General features: G+C 40.7%; 1 protein-coding gene across 1 annotated transcript in view; it reads right to left on the reverse strand.

Moving 5' to 3' along the window:
- The window catches only part of CLTRN (collectrin, amino acid transport regulator), a gene marked incomplete at both ends in the record, with an annotated part of 39,041 nt that extends 27,526 nt beyond the window's left edge, over positions 1–11,515 (reverse strand). Inside the window, 3 exons of the mRNA XM_081276568.1 lie at positions 5,627–5,712; positions 11,100–11,158; positions 11,458–11,515. Coding sequence (XP_081132694.1) covers positions 5,627–5,712; positions 11,100–11,158; positions 11,458–11,515 — 203 coding nt within the window. The remainder of the gene's footprint in view (positions 1–5,626; positions 5,713–11,099; positions 11,159–11,457) is intronic.
- Positions 11,516–15,766: the final 4,251 nt, after the last annotated feature.

A 15,766-nucleotide genomic window follows, 5' to 3' on the forward strand; every position in this document is an offset into this window, starting at 1 on the left:
AATTTGAATAAATAAAAATAAATAAACAAAATAAAATAAACAAAATAAAGTTATTGTATCCATCTACAAACTATATGTAAAACCTTGTGAAAAAATATGTTTAACAGGGGCTGCAGTAAGAAAGGGAGGAAATGAAGGCAAAAATCCCCTACCCAGACTCAAAAATTCAGACACAATGTAACACAAAACTTCAGTGAAAGAAGCATCCTGGATATACTATAGATGTGATCCAAAAGGAAGTGTAAATGTGGGACAGGAATGGTGCTAAAAAGGAAGTAACATGAAGAACAATGGTAGAGAGTTCAGTAGTTAATTTATTAAGGAGTAAAATGATACCAGTTCCTTCCCATTATAGATTATGTTCATCTTGTGTGACTTCTCCATGGTCTTTCTTCCAAATGTGAGCACAATGAATGTCCTTCAAGATTTGTACAGAAAGGAAAACCAATCAACCAACAAATACTTCTTGAATTAAACACTTTTTTTTGTAGTTGTAGATGGACAGAATGCCTTTATTTATTTTCATGCGGTGCTGAGGATCAAACCCAGTGCCTCATACATGCTAGGCAAGTCCTCTACCACTGAGCTACAGCAAAATTAAACACCTTTTTAAAGTGTGTTTTGGGACCAGGGATGTGGCTTTGTTGGAGAGCATCCACTCAGTATGCACAAAGATCTGGGTTCAATCTCCACCAAAAACATAAAATGAAAAGTATGTTTTCATGTATTAAATAAACTGAAATGCCACTAGCACCACTGAATACAAATCCTACATTTTCAAGGTTTTAAATGTGGAGTTTGATGGAATTGAGTTCACTAATATAATCATTTTGATCAAAAGTTTTTTAATGAATTTATTTTTTATACTTTTATTTTATATATTTATTTTTATTGGTGGTGAGGGTCTAACCCAGTGCCTCCCATGTACAAGGCAAATGCTCTACCACTGAGCTACCTCAGGCACTGACTGATGGTTTTTTGTTTGTTTGTTTGTTTTTTAACCAATAAATTATACTAACACATACACAAGTAGTTCCTTTAACTAAATCCCTAAAAAGAAGGAAAAATGCTTCCTCCCTCCCCTGAAGTGGGAGAAGCCCTGGTCTGAAGCAATTCTTTAAGAATTGGCTCTGCTGCCATTTCTCATCAATGGGGCCAGACAAGGCCAACGGTATCCAAGGGGTGGTAAGAATCAGGTTCTTGTTTCTGAAAATTAGAAGGACTAAATGGGAGCTGGGCTGCTGTTTTACAAGCACAAGACCGTTAATCCCCTTACCTTACTGTGGATACAAGAGCATGTTGTTCCTTTTCAGATCACAAGACTTATCCTTGAATAATTAAGCAGAGGAAGAAATCCATTACATACCCTAAACCATTTAACTCAGAGAGAGAAAGCCATGCCTAAGTTACAATTCTACCTCTATTGCTAAAAGTGATAAATTACCTAAATGTCAAATTTTGCATAAACTAGAGAAATAAATTTCCCTGTTTACCTGGGAAATAGACTACAAACTTTAAATGTAGACCATAGTTTTCTTGGAAACTCCTTAGAACATTAAAAAATTCCCGTGAAACTGCTTTAGTAAATCTGGCCTAAATCATGTCATAAATGGTGGAAAAAAAAAAAACTGGTTGCCATCATCAATCTAACTCCCAAGGAAAACTCAACCTAATCTAATGAAACATAGACATTACTCTTAAATTCATTTTTTCATCCATCTTCCATTCTAGTTTTCTAAGAAATCCCAGCAAATATCAAGAAACCCATTTGTTAAGAACTGTAAATAATAATGGTTGAAGGAAATGATTGGTTTCTTTCTTTCTTTCTTTCTTTCTTTCTTTCTTTCTTTCTTTCTTTCTTTCTTTCTTTTTCTTTTAGTTGCAGTTGGATACAATACCTTTTATTTTATTTATTTATTTTTATGTGGTGCTAAGGATGGAACCAAGGGCCTCGCATGTGCTAGTTGAGTGCTCTACAGCTGAGCCACAACCCCAACCACTGGTTTCTTTCATATTTAATCTATCTTCCTATCTCTACCACAGCCAGGTTCATGGGCACAGGCTGGGGCAGAACAGGAATTGGTATACGCATGATTTTACGCTCATGCCCAGCACACAGCAGGACTTCAGTGTAGGTTACTCAATTCCACAGATCTGACTTCCTAGATGGCAATGAAGGAAGAAATAGATGTTTCTCACACCACTGCCTTTGGCCCCTCTGTCAGTGCTTTCTTTCTCACCAGATGGCATCTGCAGCAGATGGTGTAGCCTTCCTGTCACTTCCGGCTCCTAATCAAAACTGCACTCCTGCCAGCAATCTGCAGGTGCTCTCCTTCCAGCAGGTCTGGCCCAACCAAGGGCGCTGAGTGTGGGCCCAGCCCTTCACCCTCTGGGCTTTGCTTCTGCCCTACACACACTCCCCACCCCCAGCTTCATCCTGGCTCATTTAGAAGTGGGGGCAAGAGAGATGGGATCAGACAAGACACACAAAGAAAGGCAAAGTGCATTCTCACTGCCCAGGGCCCTCTCTGGCTCCCTCTTGCTGTTGGTGGTCCTGGGTCATGGTAGGCATCCACAAGCTCTCTATTCAGAGTGCTCCTATGGGGTCTTTGGGGAGCCCTCTGAGATCTTCTGCACTGATGGTGACCCAGAAAAAGGTGCTGCACTCTGACTTCTTCCAGTCCCCCCTCCCAACCATGACTTGGCCTCCAATGGTGCACCTGTGTCCTCAATCCACCATCTTGCCTTGCCCTGCAGTTGATATTCTGCTCAACAGGCAGTGACTACATCCAATTCTTCTTGGAAGCTTCCTCTTAGGCACAGGAATGTATTTAGGTACTGACTGTTGAGAGAGCTGCCCTCTCTCACCCCATCTCCAGATGGATCAAGCCAACCCTATAACTTTGGACTTCTCCAGCTGAGAGGCTAGCGGTCTTTTCTGTCCCACTGCACACCCAGTGACTTGGGATGCCATCCTATCTCTAGAACCCTAGCTGCTGCTATTCTGGTAGCAACTGGACAGAGTCCCGAGAATGTCTTTGATTGGGGAGCAGCCAACCAGGAGACAATATGCCATCTCCCCTCTCACAGACACCTCCACCCTCTGATTCTATCAGTTCTCTACCTGGCTGGAGGTGGCAGGCAAAAGAGAAGAGACCTCACCCCATACACATGAGCTCTGGTGTGCAATGGGCACCATCTAATCCTCATGGACCCAACTGTCCACACCCTGACTGGCTGCATTGGTGTCTGCACAGGAACCCATTCTGCCCTAAGCTCCCTGGGGAAGGGAGTGGCACTCTCATAGCCCTCTCTGCAGGTCCACACTTGCTGGCCCTCTGATCCTCTTAGGGAATCCCAGGCTTGCCTTCTACCACCCACCTGCTCCCGGTGCCCTGACCAGATCAGCTCTCCAGCAAGTTCTGCATGGATGCAGCCAGGACCTCTCTTCAGAAGTCACATTCTCTTTCTGAGCTCACCATATACTCATGTCTTAAGTATATACCCTTCTAGATCTCGACATATGAACTGGCTTCCTCAGGAGTGAATGAGCTCTGTATCACTGATGGTAATTAAACCTAATGTGAGTTACTGTAGTAAGGAGGGGGTCAGAGGTGGGTGAAAATGAGAGAGGATTCAGCATTCTCTGAGTTACTTGAATCTCTACCTTCAGTTCGTTAAATGTGTTTTATTTTCTGTACTGAACAGCATCTTCACCGTCTTTTCCAATATTTATGGATAATCAGAGAGGCAGAAGAGTGAGTTTCAACTCTATCATGCACTATGTACGCCCCTTTCCATAGAGAAGCCTGGGCATTCAGAATGCAGCTTTCTTTGTGGCAGGGCATGTAGAATACAGTCCAGCACATGGATTACATCTCAAACACATCCTGCTCATCACTCACATCTCTGACAGCAGTACTGCCAGGACTCCCACTGCCTGAGCCTTCACAGAAAAACTTTCACTAATCCCTGTTCTAGTTCTGTACTTTTTGATATTTACAACTGGCAACACAAGAGTATAGATACCCTAGGTGTAAAAGTCCAAGCAAAACACATTTCGTGCAAACTGATCACATATTCATAGACTCCTACAATGTCTCAGCTTCTGAAGGAAAACATTCCAAAGATGAATTCTTCAATACTAATCCAAAATGTCACATATTTAGTTGATTTTTACCAGGAAAGGGAACAGTCTGCATAGCCATGCATCAGGTAATTTGAAGGTACTTACAGGAAGTAATAGTGCCATGAACACAGCAATGTATAAAACCTGCAAACAAGAAGGAGTAGTAGAGAACACACAGACACCATAGGGGTTAGCACTGCCAGATAACCAGTGGCTTTGTTTCCTTTTCAATTTCTTATAATATAATCACCTTGTTTTTACTGAAAAAGTTTTATATAGTTGTGAAAAGAATGCTGCAGTTTTATACCATAACAGTAAATACTTTTTGTGTGAAATAAGAACAGAATTTACTATATCTCCTTGCAATGTTTTGACTCATGTGGAATATTTTGGTTAAAAATATACACTAAAATTATACATGAGGACTGGGGTGGTGGCTCAGCGGGATAGCGCTCACCTAGCATACATGAGGCACTGGGTTTAATCCTCAACTCCATATAAAATAGAATGAAGATATTTTGCCACTTATCACTCAAATTATATATGAAAAAATATATACACATGGGATTATTACATCAAATTAAATCCAATATTATATATAACTATAATGCTTCACTAAAAACATTAAAAAGCCTTCCATACCCGTACTGTCTCAGATAGAGCTGAGCTGAGGCTGGTCTTACCATGCACTGAAGGAATTTGGAAGATATTTAACACTCCATATGAGACACCTACCCATCTAAGTGCTCCTCGGCTGTCAACAAGTATACCCTTACAGGTGTGTATGTCTCCCAATACCAGTGGAGACTGCTTCTGTCCTCAGCTAGCAAGTGACACTAAGAATGACTGGTGGGGGGGCTGGCTGGACAAGCTAGCTCCCAAAGAGAAAGGAACCCACACCCAGGTTCTCCATCCAGCTTACCAATCAGATAAGACAAAGGGAGGCACCAGAGAGGGAGTAGAGAGAAACCAGGAGTGTTACCCTCATCACAAATAGTGAAGGAAGGAAACACCATGAAGAGAAGATTCCTCCAGAGTAACAGAAAAAAAATGTGAAACTATTCAAAGTTGTACTATGTGCTTTTAAAGAAAACTTCCAAGTTGCTATGACAGATACCAGTTAGGGGAAGAACCTATACATATTTCTGTTATTTTTCAAGGTGAGAATAGAGTTCCTTACTACCTGCCTATTGATCCATCTGTCCACCCTTCTTCAAGAAAAGTTATATGTATACAATAGAAACACAGAAGCTTAGGAAATATAACTTCAATTTTGGAAGTTAGTTATCTTCATATTGCCTGCTGAATGAAGAGCACCATTGAAACATGATATAAGATGTAAGCTAAGCTACATTACAAAGGTCTTTTAATGTCTAATAAAAATGGAGGACCCTTCCAACTGGCTACAAATTTATGTTCAAGATCAAGGATTAAAATAATCCACTGTCTTACATACTATTGCAAATAATCAGTTAAGATTTTGTACTGTTTGCTTACTCCGTTGTTTCTCTGTTGGGAACTTTTCTCATGGAGAAAGCCACCATCGCTCTGAAGAGATATTCTTCATTTGTATCCCAGACATACTGAAAGAGAAGGGAAAGAGAGGTATGGGGTTAAAAACGGTCCATTATAGGGCTGAGACTGTAGCTCAGTGGTAAAGCACTTGCTTCGCATGTGTAAGGCACTGGGTTCGATCCTCAGCACCACATAAAAATAAGATAATATGTGTTTATCTATAACTAAAAAATATTTTTAAAAAACACTCCATTAGATGCTACACTCATTCTCATAGTCTCCACACTCCCATCCCATCTTCTTTGTACACAGAAAACTGGAGAACATGTTAAATCATGTACCGTAGCATCTGGAGTAGGGCTTTTGGGACATTCCACAATTCCAAGTTTGACGTGTTTCCTGTCGTGCTATCTTTCTTAGAAGCTGCCATATTAGTAGCCAGTCAGTCAATAAGGCATTTGGACAAATCATCCTGGCCATATATAGGCCATTCCTTTCCCTCCTTTCTCTATTTCCTCATAAACTGACTCTCCCACCCAGTTTCCTTCCCATTATTCAGATCAGTACAGTTTTTTATTAGTTCTTTTTAGTTATACATAATATTAGGATTCATTTTGACATAAATATAACAGCATGGAATTTAGTCTGCTCTAATTCAGTCCCCAGTACTTCCCCTTTCCTACCGCTCCTTCCTTCCCCTGTTCCCTTTCCTCTGAGGATCAACACACTTTTATTTTCTTAGTTGGAAACTGTGTCCTAAACTCCAGTACCACAGAACATAACCATATTTGGAGAGAGGGTCATTACAGAGGTGATTAAGTTAAGAGGCTGAGGATACAGCTCAGTTGGTAGAGTGCTTGTCTCGTATGCACAAGGCCCTGGGTTCAATCCCCAGCACCACAAAATTAAATAAATAAATCAGTAAGTAAAATGAGGTAGTAAGAGTGGGCCCTAATCCAATGTTACTGATGCCCTTAGTAGACGAAATTTGGACACAGACTCATACATGGGGAAGACAAAGTGAAAACACAAGAAGAAGACAGCCATCTACAAGCCAAGATGAAATGCCTGGAATGGATCATTTCCATACGACCCTCAGAAGAAACCAATCCTGCTAATCCCTTGATCTTAACTTGTAATCTCCAGAGCTGAGAGAAAATAAAGTTCTGTTGTTTAATACCCTCAGCCTGTGGTACTTTGTTTTAGCAGCCCTAGCAAATTAATACAGTGTTTTGACTCAAGCTGTTCCTTCATATAGCAAATGTAGACACCTGAGGGAAAAGGGGACTGGCATGTTTGAGGGCCACCAAGGAAGCAAGTGCATCTAAAGTAGAAACACCAAGGGAGAAAGTAGTAAAGTCTAAGGGAAGGGAGGAATTTGGTTTGGGAGGGGTTGGTATATCATGGGAACAGTGTCAGGATTTGGGTTTCACTCTAGGCTGAGAAAACACATTTAAAAACTTATTGCTTCCAGTTCTCTTCTTCTGCTTGAGGGTAGACAGTAGGTAAAAACAGGCTATACTAATCAATACCAAACAGTACATCACTCAATTACCTTCTCTAGGTAAGAGGTTTATAATCTCACGTCTTCCTTTTTCCCCAATACTATCACATCGTATTCTTTTCTTTTATTCATATTCTTATTTTTAATATTTTTAGTTGTAGATGTTCACAATACCTTTATTTTGTTTATTTAGTTTTTTCATTTGGTCCTGGGGATTGAACCCAGTGCCTCACGCGTGCTAGGCAAGTGGTTTATCCCTGAGCCACAACCCCAGTCCCAAATCATATTCTTTAAAGTTCCTTCAATCACTTCTTCTTTTATACATTTTTAATTTCTTTTTAAATATACATGACAATAGAATGCATTCTGACGAATCAAAAATACATGGAGCATAACTTCCCATATCTGTGGTTGTACATGATGTGGAGTTACATTGGTTGTGTATTAATATATGAACATAGGAAAGTTATGTCCAATTCATTCCATTGTCATTCCTAGTCCCATACCTCCTCCCCTCCCTCAATTCAATCACTTTTCTTCACACTTTTCTCTTTCAGTCTTGCCATTAACAAAGAATAATTCAATATCTTTTCTCATGTACAAGTGCTATTTAATGTTGCATTTTAATCCAATTTAGATCCTATTTGAAATGTTCCTTCAATCATTTTGTATTAAACTTTTTATTTTGTACTATACTATGAGAGTTTAAAAATAGTCAAATGGTTCATAGCATAGCCCCTAGCTTTTAACAATATATTTGGTTCCAAAATCAGTTTTACTCAGAATAACTATAGTCCAATCTAATAAGATCAAGACATAAAGAAGAAACTAGTCTAGTTATAGACAGCACACAAACACTATTCAAACAGGGATGCACTGTTTTCAGATTGGGGAAATGGGGAATAAGTCTGTTCAACTATAGGAGAATGATAATCCAGTATAGCAAATAACAATGAAAGATGCTAACCAGACCTTGCCAGAGCATGAATTTAAATTGCTTTTCAGATCTTGGAGATGATCTGACTTGATCTCCAGTCCTTTCATTGGTTCCCCTTAAAAACAAGAGCATGATTTGCCTCAGTAGGAGTCCCATTGGGGTCACAGAGCAAAGCCCCAAACTACGTGGAACAGTACAGGATTGACCAGATCCACATCAAGGTGGATATCCTGCAACCCTCACCAGTTGATCTTGAGTAAGGGTGGAAGGATTGAAAGCGAGTGCACTGGAAGTTACATATTTCCACAAAGGCATTCAAAATGTTTCACTGAGTCTCTACATAGAAAAGGAATCAAGCACATGTACCACATAAGAAGAAAATGGACAACTTAAGAGAGGATAAGAAAAGAGGTGCCAATTTAAACACAGGAATAATTTCTGACCCAAAGTTCCACTCCTGGCTAAATAGTGCTGCAAAAAGAAAGGTGTGGAAAACATATATACAAAAAAGTTCACAGCAGCTTAAGTACCTGTTGCACATACTACTTGATGCATAACAGGTGCTCAAAAAGTGTGTGAAACTGAAAACATCTTTACATACCACATGGAGCATATGAGACATATTTATTCATCCATCAGTTCAGATTCCTTGGTTCCTCACTTCAATAACATTTATGCCAAGGCCCTAATGTCCCAGCTCACCTTGCTTTCTGCCTACATCTCAGGACCCTCAAACCCAGGCCAACCCCAAATTTTAGGTGAGTAATACAACATAATTGGAGAAAATCACAAAACAGGGGCTATTGGCTTAACTCTAAATTCATAATGACCTACCCCCAAATTGCCTGGGAATCCCTTAGGTTTCCTCTCTCTCTCTCTCTGATGGCTCACAGGACTATTTTAACCTCCTATAGGTCTGCTGACTTATTATGCTTTCCTTCACACCTCACTTTCACTAGACACTGTTGCTTTATAATTTAAAGATACATCTCAAGTCATCAACTTGAACTCCCTCATCCTCTTGACACCAAGATACAAAACTTCGTCCATAGAAGCACACCCTGTCCATCTTCTCTCTTGAAGGGCCAGACATGCGGTGCCTCTCCTATCAATGGCTATTCCCCCTACCTCTATTAGGAATGGCTTTCCTGGGCCCTTCTGATCATATAAACAATATCAGTTTCCCTCCCTCTTCTGTGTATTCAAATCTACCTGCAGCCTGTCCACTGCTCAAACTTTTCCCATTGAGACAACAGTACAAATAAATCACTTCACTCACTCTTCCTTTCATTCATGCACCATCTCTCTCCTACTCTTCATAGTCAAAATGCTCAAAGCAGTTGTCCATACTTCTGTTTACACATGTTCACCACCCACTTATATTTCATTCCACCTACAACACTCCCTCTAATATCTGCCTTCTGGCTGTCAATCCACAAAAGAGGCTCTCTCTAAAGTGACCACTGACCTCCACATTGCTTAACACAACAAGCGTGTGTCACCCTTCATCTTGCTTAGCTTCCCAACAGCATTTGAGGCTCTGAAGCACTTCTTTCATGTTCAAGCAAAACTCTTTCATGCAGCAGCCTGCATACTCCTGGGCCCAGTCCCTTTCTGAAACTACAAACGTGATGACATGCCACTTTGCTTTTTACTGCCCCAATTCCAGACACCTTAGCCTTCCTTCCATCCCTCATGCTTAGCAAGCTCCTTCACATATGCTGTTCCCTGTGTCAATCCTTCTTTCATCCATAGTTCACTTCAACCCATGGACCTTATAACAGAAGGGCCAGATACTACGGATCCTGATGAGGCCAAAGCTTGTAATATTGTCAAGATTGCACATTTGCATTTGCTTTACTACATCTTTAATGGATGACTGATTCTTCCACTACCATAATCCCCATAGGGCAGGGACAAGTCTGATTTTAGGGTCAATGCATCTCCACCACTCAGCATGGCACCCACTCTAAGGATCTTAGGATGAGAAACCCTATACACTGGGTTAGGGGAAAGGGTATAGAGTGGATTCTGCTGTCAGTCTGCCTGGATTCACATCTGACCTCTATCACTTGGTGGCTTAAGGTCCTGAAAGGGTCACTTCATTTCCTTGCATCTCAGTTTTCTTACCCATCCAATGAAAATAAGAGCACCTATACCAATCTCCTTAAAAGGTTGTTGTTAAGGGCTATATGAGCTGATAGCAGTCAAGTGCTTAGAAGGCTCCCTGCTAGAAAGTAAATTAAGTTCGAAGTCAATTCTGGGTGTTATTTGCAATTATAATTCACCAAGTAAATAATACAATGATATGTTGGTGGACTGTCCTGTAATAGAATACCTGAAAATTCTTTTAGCACATTTTTTGGGGGGAGGTTTCTAGTTGGAGGCCTCTTAATGACACCTGTAGGGGGAGTAATTTGCACATCACTTTGGGAAGCTGACACTGAAATTTGATAATAACTGACTTATTAATTCAAGTCTCTTTACTGTTTCTACATCCACAGAGGCCCTGTGAGTATTTCTAAACTTTGGTTTCAAAAGTATATGACATAGTGTCACTTTGGCAGTTCTAAAGAATTTAAACTTTACATTAGAATTTGAATTCTTGTGCTATGAAAGACTTTCTGTATTTAGTACCATTCCTTCTTTTCCATGACTAGAAAACAAGCTGCCCGGATTCCAAGGACTACAACAATGAGGGGCAGATCCAACCCAGACCCTCAGTCTCCTTAGCTCCACAATGCTGGATTAAGCGGTTCAAGTTCTCTAAATTGGTGCCATACAAAACTTCAATGTCTTCCTGCATACACTACAGATAAAGAACCTCAGGCAAGCCTATTGTAAACAATTTCTATTTTAGGATACTCTGCCTTTACATTTAGAAAAGATCAGACTTCAAGTCTTTAGAAATGATATATTATCATTACTATGCAGACAGAGGCCCACCATCAGAGAAAGCAAGCACAGTTCTTAGGTAACAAAATTCAAAATGAACATGCAGGTGTTCCACTTACTGCTTTATCGCCAAGAGCTCTTCTGATACTAAGTCTCACTTTAAAGGCGTTTTCTGCATCTGCCAGAAAAGAAAAAGAAACACCATATATGATAATAAAATCTGCCCAAACATAGCCCAATTAATCCTAATATTTAATGAACTAAAAGCAACAGAAAACAGAACTACAAGGAAACTGTCCCTAAACACCCCTGAAAGTTGGATGGCAAGGACCTTGGGTGGTTTACATTTTCTTTCAAACTCATAAAACGGTCACAGGCTAAATTTAAAAGCCACAATATGCCTGAAGATTTAGAAAAATAAAGATTTCTTTCAGTCAATGACTTGTAGAGCTATTGTTAAGTTTCAAGGCTACATACCTGGTTGACAGAGTTCAGCATGAATAACAGTCACTAGAAAAAAGAGGAGCCACAACATTCTTCTGGAGTGGAAAACACAAGGCAAACTGAGAAAAAAAAATCCACCCTCCACTTAAAGCTGCCTTAGCCATTCTGTGACCGGATTAGAATATCAGAGAAATCAGTGAGCCACCATCTAAAAGGTTTAATAATTAACACCCATACACTTGGGTTAATACTGCAATAGAAGTGGCCCATCTCCTGTCAGTTATTTACAAAAATCTGTTTGAAAAACAGATTAGTTGTTTTTCCCAAACTCTACCTCAGAAGAATGTTTCCTCTGTTGACAGAATGGGGATCCGCCCCCCTCCCCGCTTCTGCAGCCGCCTGGTTAAGTGCACAGTGGAAGGAAGGGAGTCCTCAATGGAGGTTTTCCTTGGCATGAACTTTCCACCTTTTCAGGGCTAAACTACCTGGTTCACAGATAGGCTCTCTGAATTTGGGAAGCAAATGTCACTCCTTTCTATCTCTGGGGAACAAAGGATGCACTTCCCTGAGTGTCCTCTTCTGACTCTTACCTTGGCAGGTAAACATCCCAGGACAGCTTCCACTTCAAACAAAGGGGATGGTTTTGTTTAGCCCTAGGGTTTGGCCATTATTGAAAATCCAAGTTAGTGATATGGAGCGGTGCTGCCCAATGGACCATTCTGCTTCTTTGTTTTGTTTTTGTGACACTAGAGATGGAACCCAGGCTTTCCACATGCTAGCTAAGCGCTCTACCCTGAGCTGCATCCTAGCCCTAAATGAAATACCATTTGATGATGGAAATGCGCTGTGCTTGTGCTACCCAGTATGTAGCCCCTAGACATAAGTGGCTGTAGAGCAGTTGAAATGAGGCTGGTGCTGCTGAGAAACTGAACTTTTTGTTTAGTAGCATTTAATATAGTTTAGCCACAGTAGCTAGTGACTGCATTGGTCACAGCTACACAACTGTGACCTAGAGCTACCTACCCTGAACTAGGCTCACTGGATTATTCTGCTAAGCCTCAAAACAACACCTCAGTTATTATAATCACCTGACCTGTGAGAGAACCAAGGATCTGGTGTCCAAATTGGGAACAATGCCTTGAGTGGAACAGGTTTACTGCCTAGGCTGACTACAATGGAACCCAGGTCCACCACACAGAGTGTCCCCATAAATCCAAACGGAAATTGCAACAAAACCTCAATGGAATTTTACTGAACCATGTAGAATGAAATTATAGATTCCAACATGGCGGCGGGCGCGGAGAGATCAAGTCTCTGACCTCTTCAGCTGTGCGGGCATAGGGAGTCGTAAACAACCTAAATCTGTTTGCTCAGGATCACTAGGCAATGCTGAGCTGACGTGGATCTGGGGCGAACAGTCTGGGCCTCTCAGAACACACACTGAGCCCGGATCGGCTGAATTCAAGCTCCCGTTTGCCTGCTTCCCGCAGAGAAACAGCTGTGACTCAGCACTAATCCATCCGGCTGAAACAACTGGTCAGCCCTTCTGATCCTACGGAGGTAAATGCCTACCAAGCCTTCATAGGTAGTGGCCACAGGTTTGAAACGGGGCTTGGGAGAGACAGTAAGGACCCACCCGTTGCATTGGTCACCCGGCAAAGGGAAACGAACTGTCGCCATTTGCAAGAGACACCACCATGGCAGAGAACTGACGTCATCAGACTGCGGCGGAGGAGATAACTTCATTGAAACCTGCGGCTACAGGTGTGTAATTCCCTAGCCTTCCCTCTCCACACATCGGGGAAACCTTAAGGGCCCCTCCCAGCTCTCCCGTAAGGGCCCCTCCCAGCTCTCCCGTGAGCGCGATAGCCAGCCCGAGGGAATCAGAAGTGGCGCGGGACCCGCGGCGCGGAACTCCCGGCTACCGCTCCCACGAGTGCTGACAACTGAGGTCTCTTGCACCAGCTACCGGGGGCGTGGCTACCGGAGGGCAAGTAAAATTCACTGAGGATTCTCAGCCCCAAGCTCTACAAACTTAGGGTCTGAGGGAATGGCAAACAGGGAGAGTGTGCCCAGTCGTTCATGAAAACAGGGCTCCCGGGAGCAGCAGACCTGGCGTGTAGCCAGTATTGTGGTGAGCGGCACCCGTGAGAGGGGCCTGGGTAGAGGAAAAGTGGGAAGTGACTAGACACAAGAGGAGGCCCTAGGCACTCAGGATTGGAGACTAGCCCAGTCTGGGAGGAGCTGCTGCACAGTGATTGGTTCCCGCGTATTGACAGGAGAAACTTGGCCTGGTGGGCACAGCGCCACCTACTGGAAGAGAAGTTAATCAAACTCTAAGACTGCATTTATTAGTTTTTTTTTCTTTTTTTCTTTTCTCTTTTTTTTGATTTGGGTTTTTCTTTCATTTTCATTTTTCTTTCTTGTTGTTTTTTTAAATTTTTTAACAATTTTTTAAATTAATTTTTTTTCTTCTAATTTTAATTTTAATTTTTTTATTATTTTTTAAAATTTTTTTTCTTTTTTTATTTCCTATTTTTTTCTTCTTTTGTCTTTTCATTTCTCTTATCCCCCCTTCCTTGAATTCTACATGCTTACTCTCATTCTCTTTAGTGACTTCTTCCCTTCCCTTCTAATACCTTTCCTCCCAAGCATCAAATAAATTTATAGGAGTAAACAGTAACTCAGCAGTCAAACAGAACAAGAAGTAACATGAGCTACTTCAAAAAGCAAGGAAGAAAAGGAGTACAAACAATGCAGGACAGCCTAAATATTCAGGAGGACCTAGAGTCATCAGAAAAATGGTCATATAAAGAACTCAAGGAACACCTTAGACAGATGGAATGGAACCTTAAAGAGGATACAAGACAGCAAATTCAAGCAGCAAAAGAACACATTGAGAATGAATTACATAAACAGATAAAAGAAGAAGTTAAGCATCTTTATCAGGAGATAGAGATTATAAAAAATAATCAAACAATATTTCTAGAAATGAAGGAAACGATAAACCAAATTAAAAACTCAATTGAGAGTATCACTAACAGAGTGGAGCAAGTAGAAGCCAGAACGTCAGATAATGAAGACAAAATATACCATCTTGAAAAGAGTCTAGCCAACTCAGAAAGGCTGGTAAAAAATCACGAGAAAAACATCCAAGAGTTATGGGATAACATAAAAAAACCAAACTTGCGAGTCATCGGGATAGAAGAAGGTACAGAGATTCAAACCAAGGGAATGAGTAACCTGCTGAATGAAATAATTACAGAAAACTTTCCAGAAATAAAAAAGGAAACAGATATACAAATTGTAGATGCATACAGGACACCGAGCACACAAAATCACAGTAGACCAACGCCAAGACACATTGTTATGAAGATATCCAATATACAGAACAAAGAGAAAATATTAAAAGCTACAAGAGAAAGGAGGCAGATTACATTCAGGGGTAAACCAATAAGGTTAACAACGGATTTTTCATCACAGACGCTGAAAGCAAGAAGGTCATGGAACAATGTATTTCAAACACTGAATGACAATGGATGCCAACCAAGAATTCTGTATCCAGCAAAATTAAGCTTCAGGTATGACAACGAAATAAAAATCTTTCATGATAAACAAAAGTTAAAAGAATTTGCAGCCAGAAAACCAGCATTGCAAAGCATTTTGAGCAAAACACTACACGAGGAAGAAATGAAAAACAATAACCAAAACCATCAGAGAGAAGTGCCTCAGTAAAGACAGAGGGCGAGGAGAAAGATAATCATGGAGAAACAAACTAAATTTTTTTAAAAAAGGATAAATAATCAAACATGGCTGGAAGTACAAACCATATATCAATAGTAACTCTAAATGTTAATGGCTTAAACTCTCCAATAAAGCGACATAGGCTGGTATCATGGATTAAAAAAACAAATCCAACAATATGCTGCCTCCAGGAGACACATCTGATTGGAAAAGACATACACAGGCTGAAGGTGAAAGGATGGGAAAAAATATACCACGCACACAGTCCTCGTAAGCAAGCAGGGGTGGCCATCCTCATATCGAATAAAATCGACTTCAAGACTAAGTTAATCAAAAGGGATAAAGAAGGACATTATATACTGTTAAAAGGAACCATTCACCAACAAGACATAACAATTATCAATATTTATGCACCAAATAATGGTGCTGCGACATTCATAAAACAAACTCTCCTCAAGTTCAAGAATCAAATAGACCACAACACAATAATCATGGGTGACTTCAACACACCTCTCTCACCATTGGACAGATCCTCCAAACAAAAGTTGAATAAAGAAACTATAGAACTCAATATCACAATCAATAACCTAGACTTTTC

The sequence above is a fragment of the Spermophilus citellus genome (assembly GCF_964194105.1).
Source record: "Spermophilus citellus genome assembly, chromosome: X".
Lineage (NCBI taxonomy): Eukaryota > Metazoa > Chordata > Mammalia > Rodentia > Sciuridae > Spermophilus > Spermophilus citellus.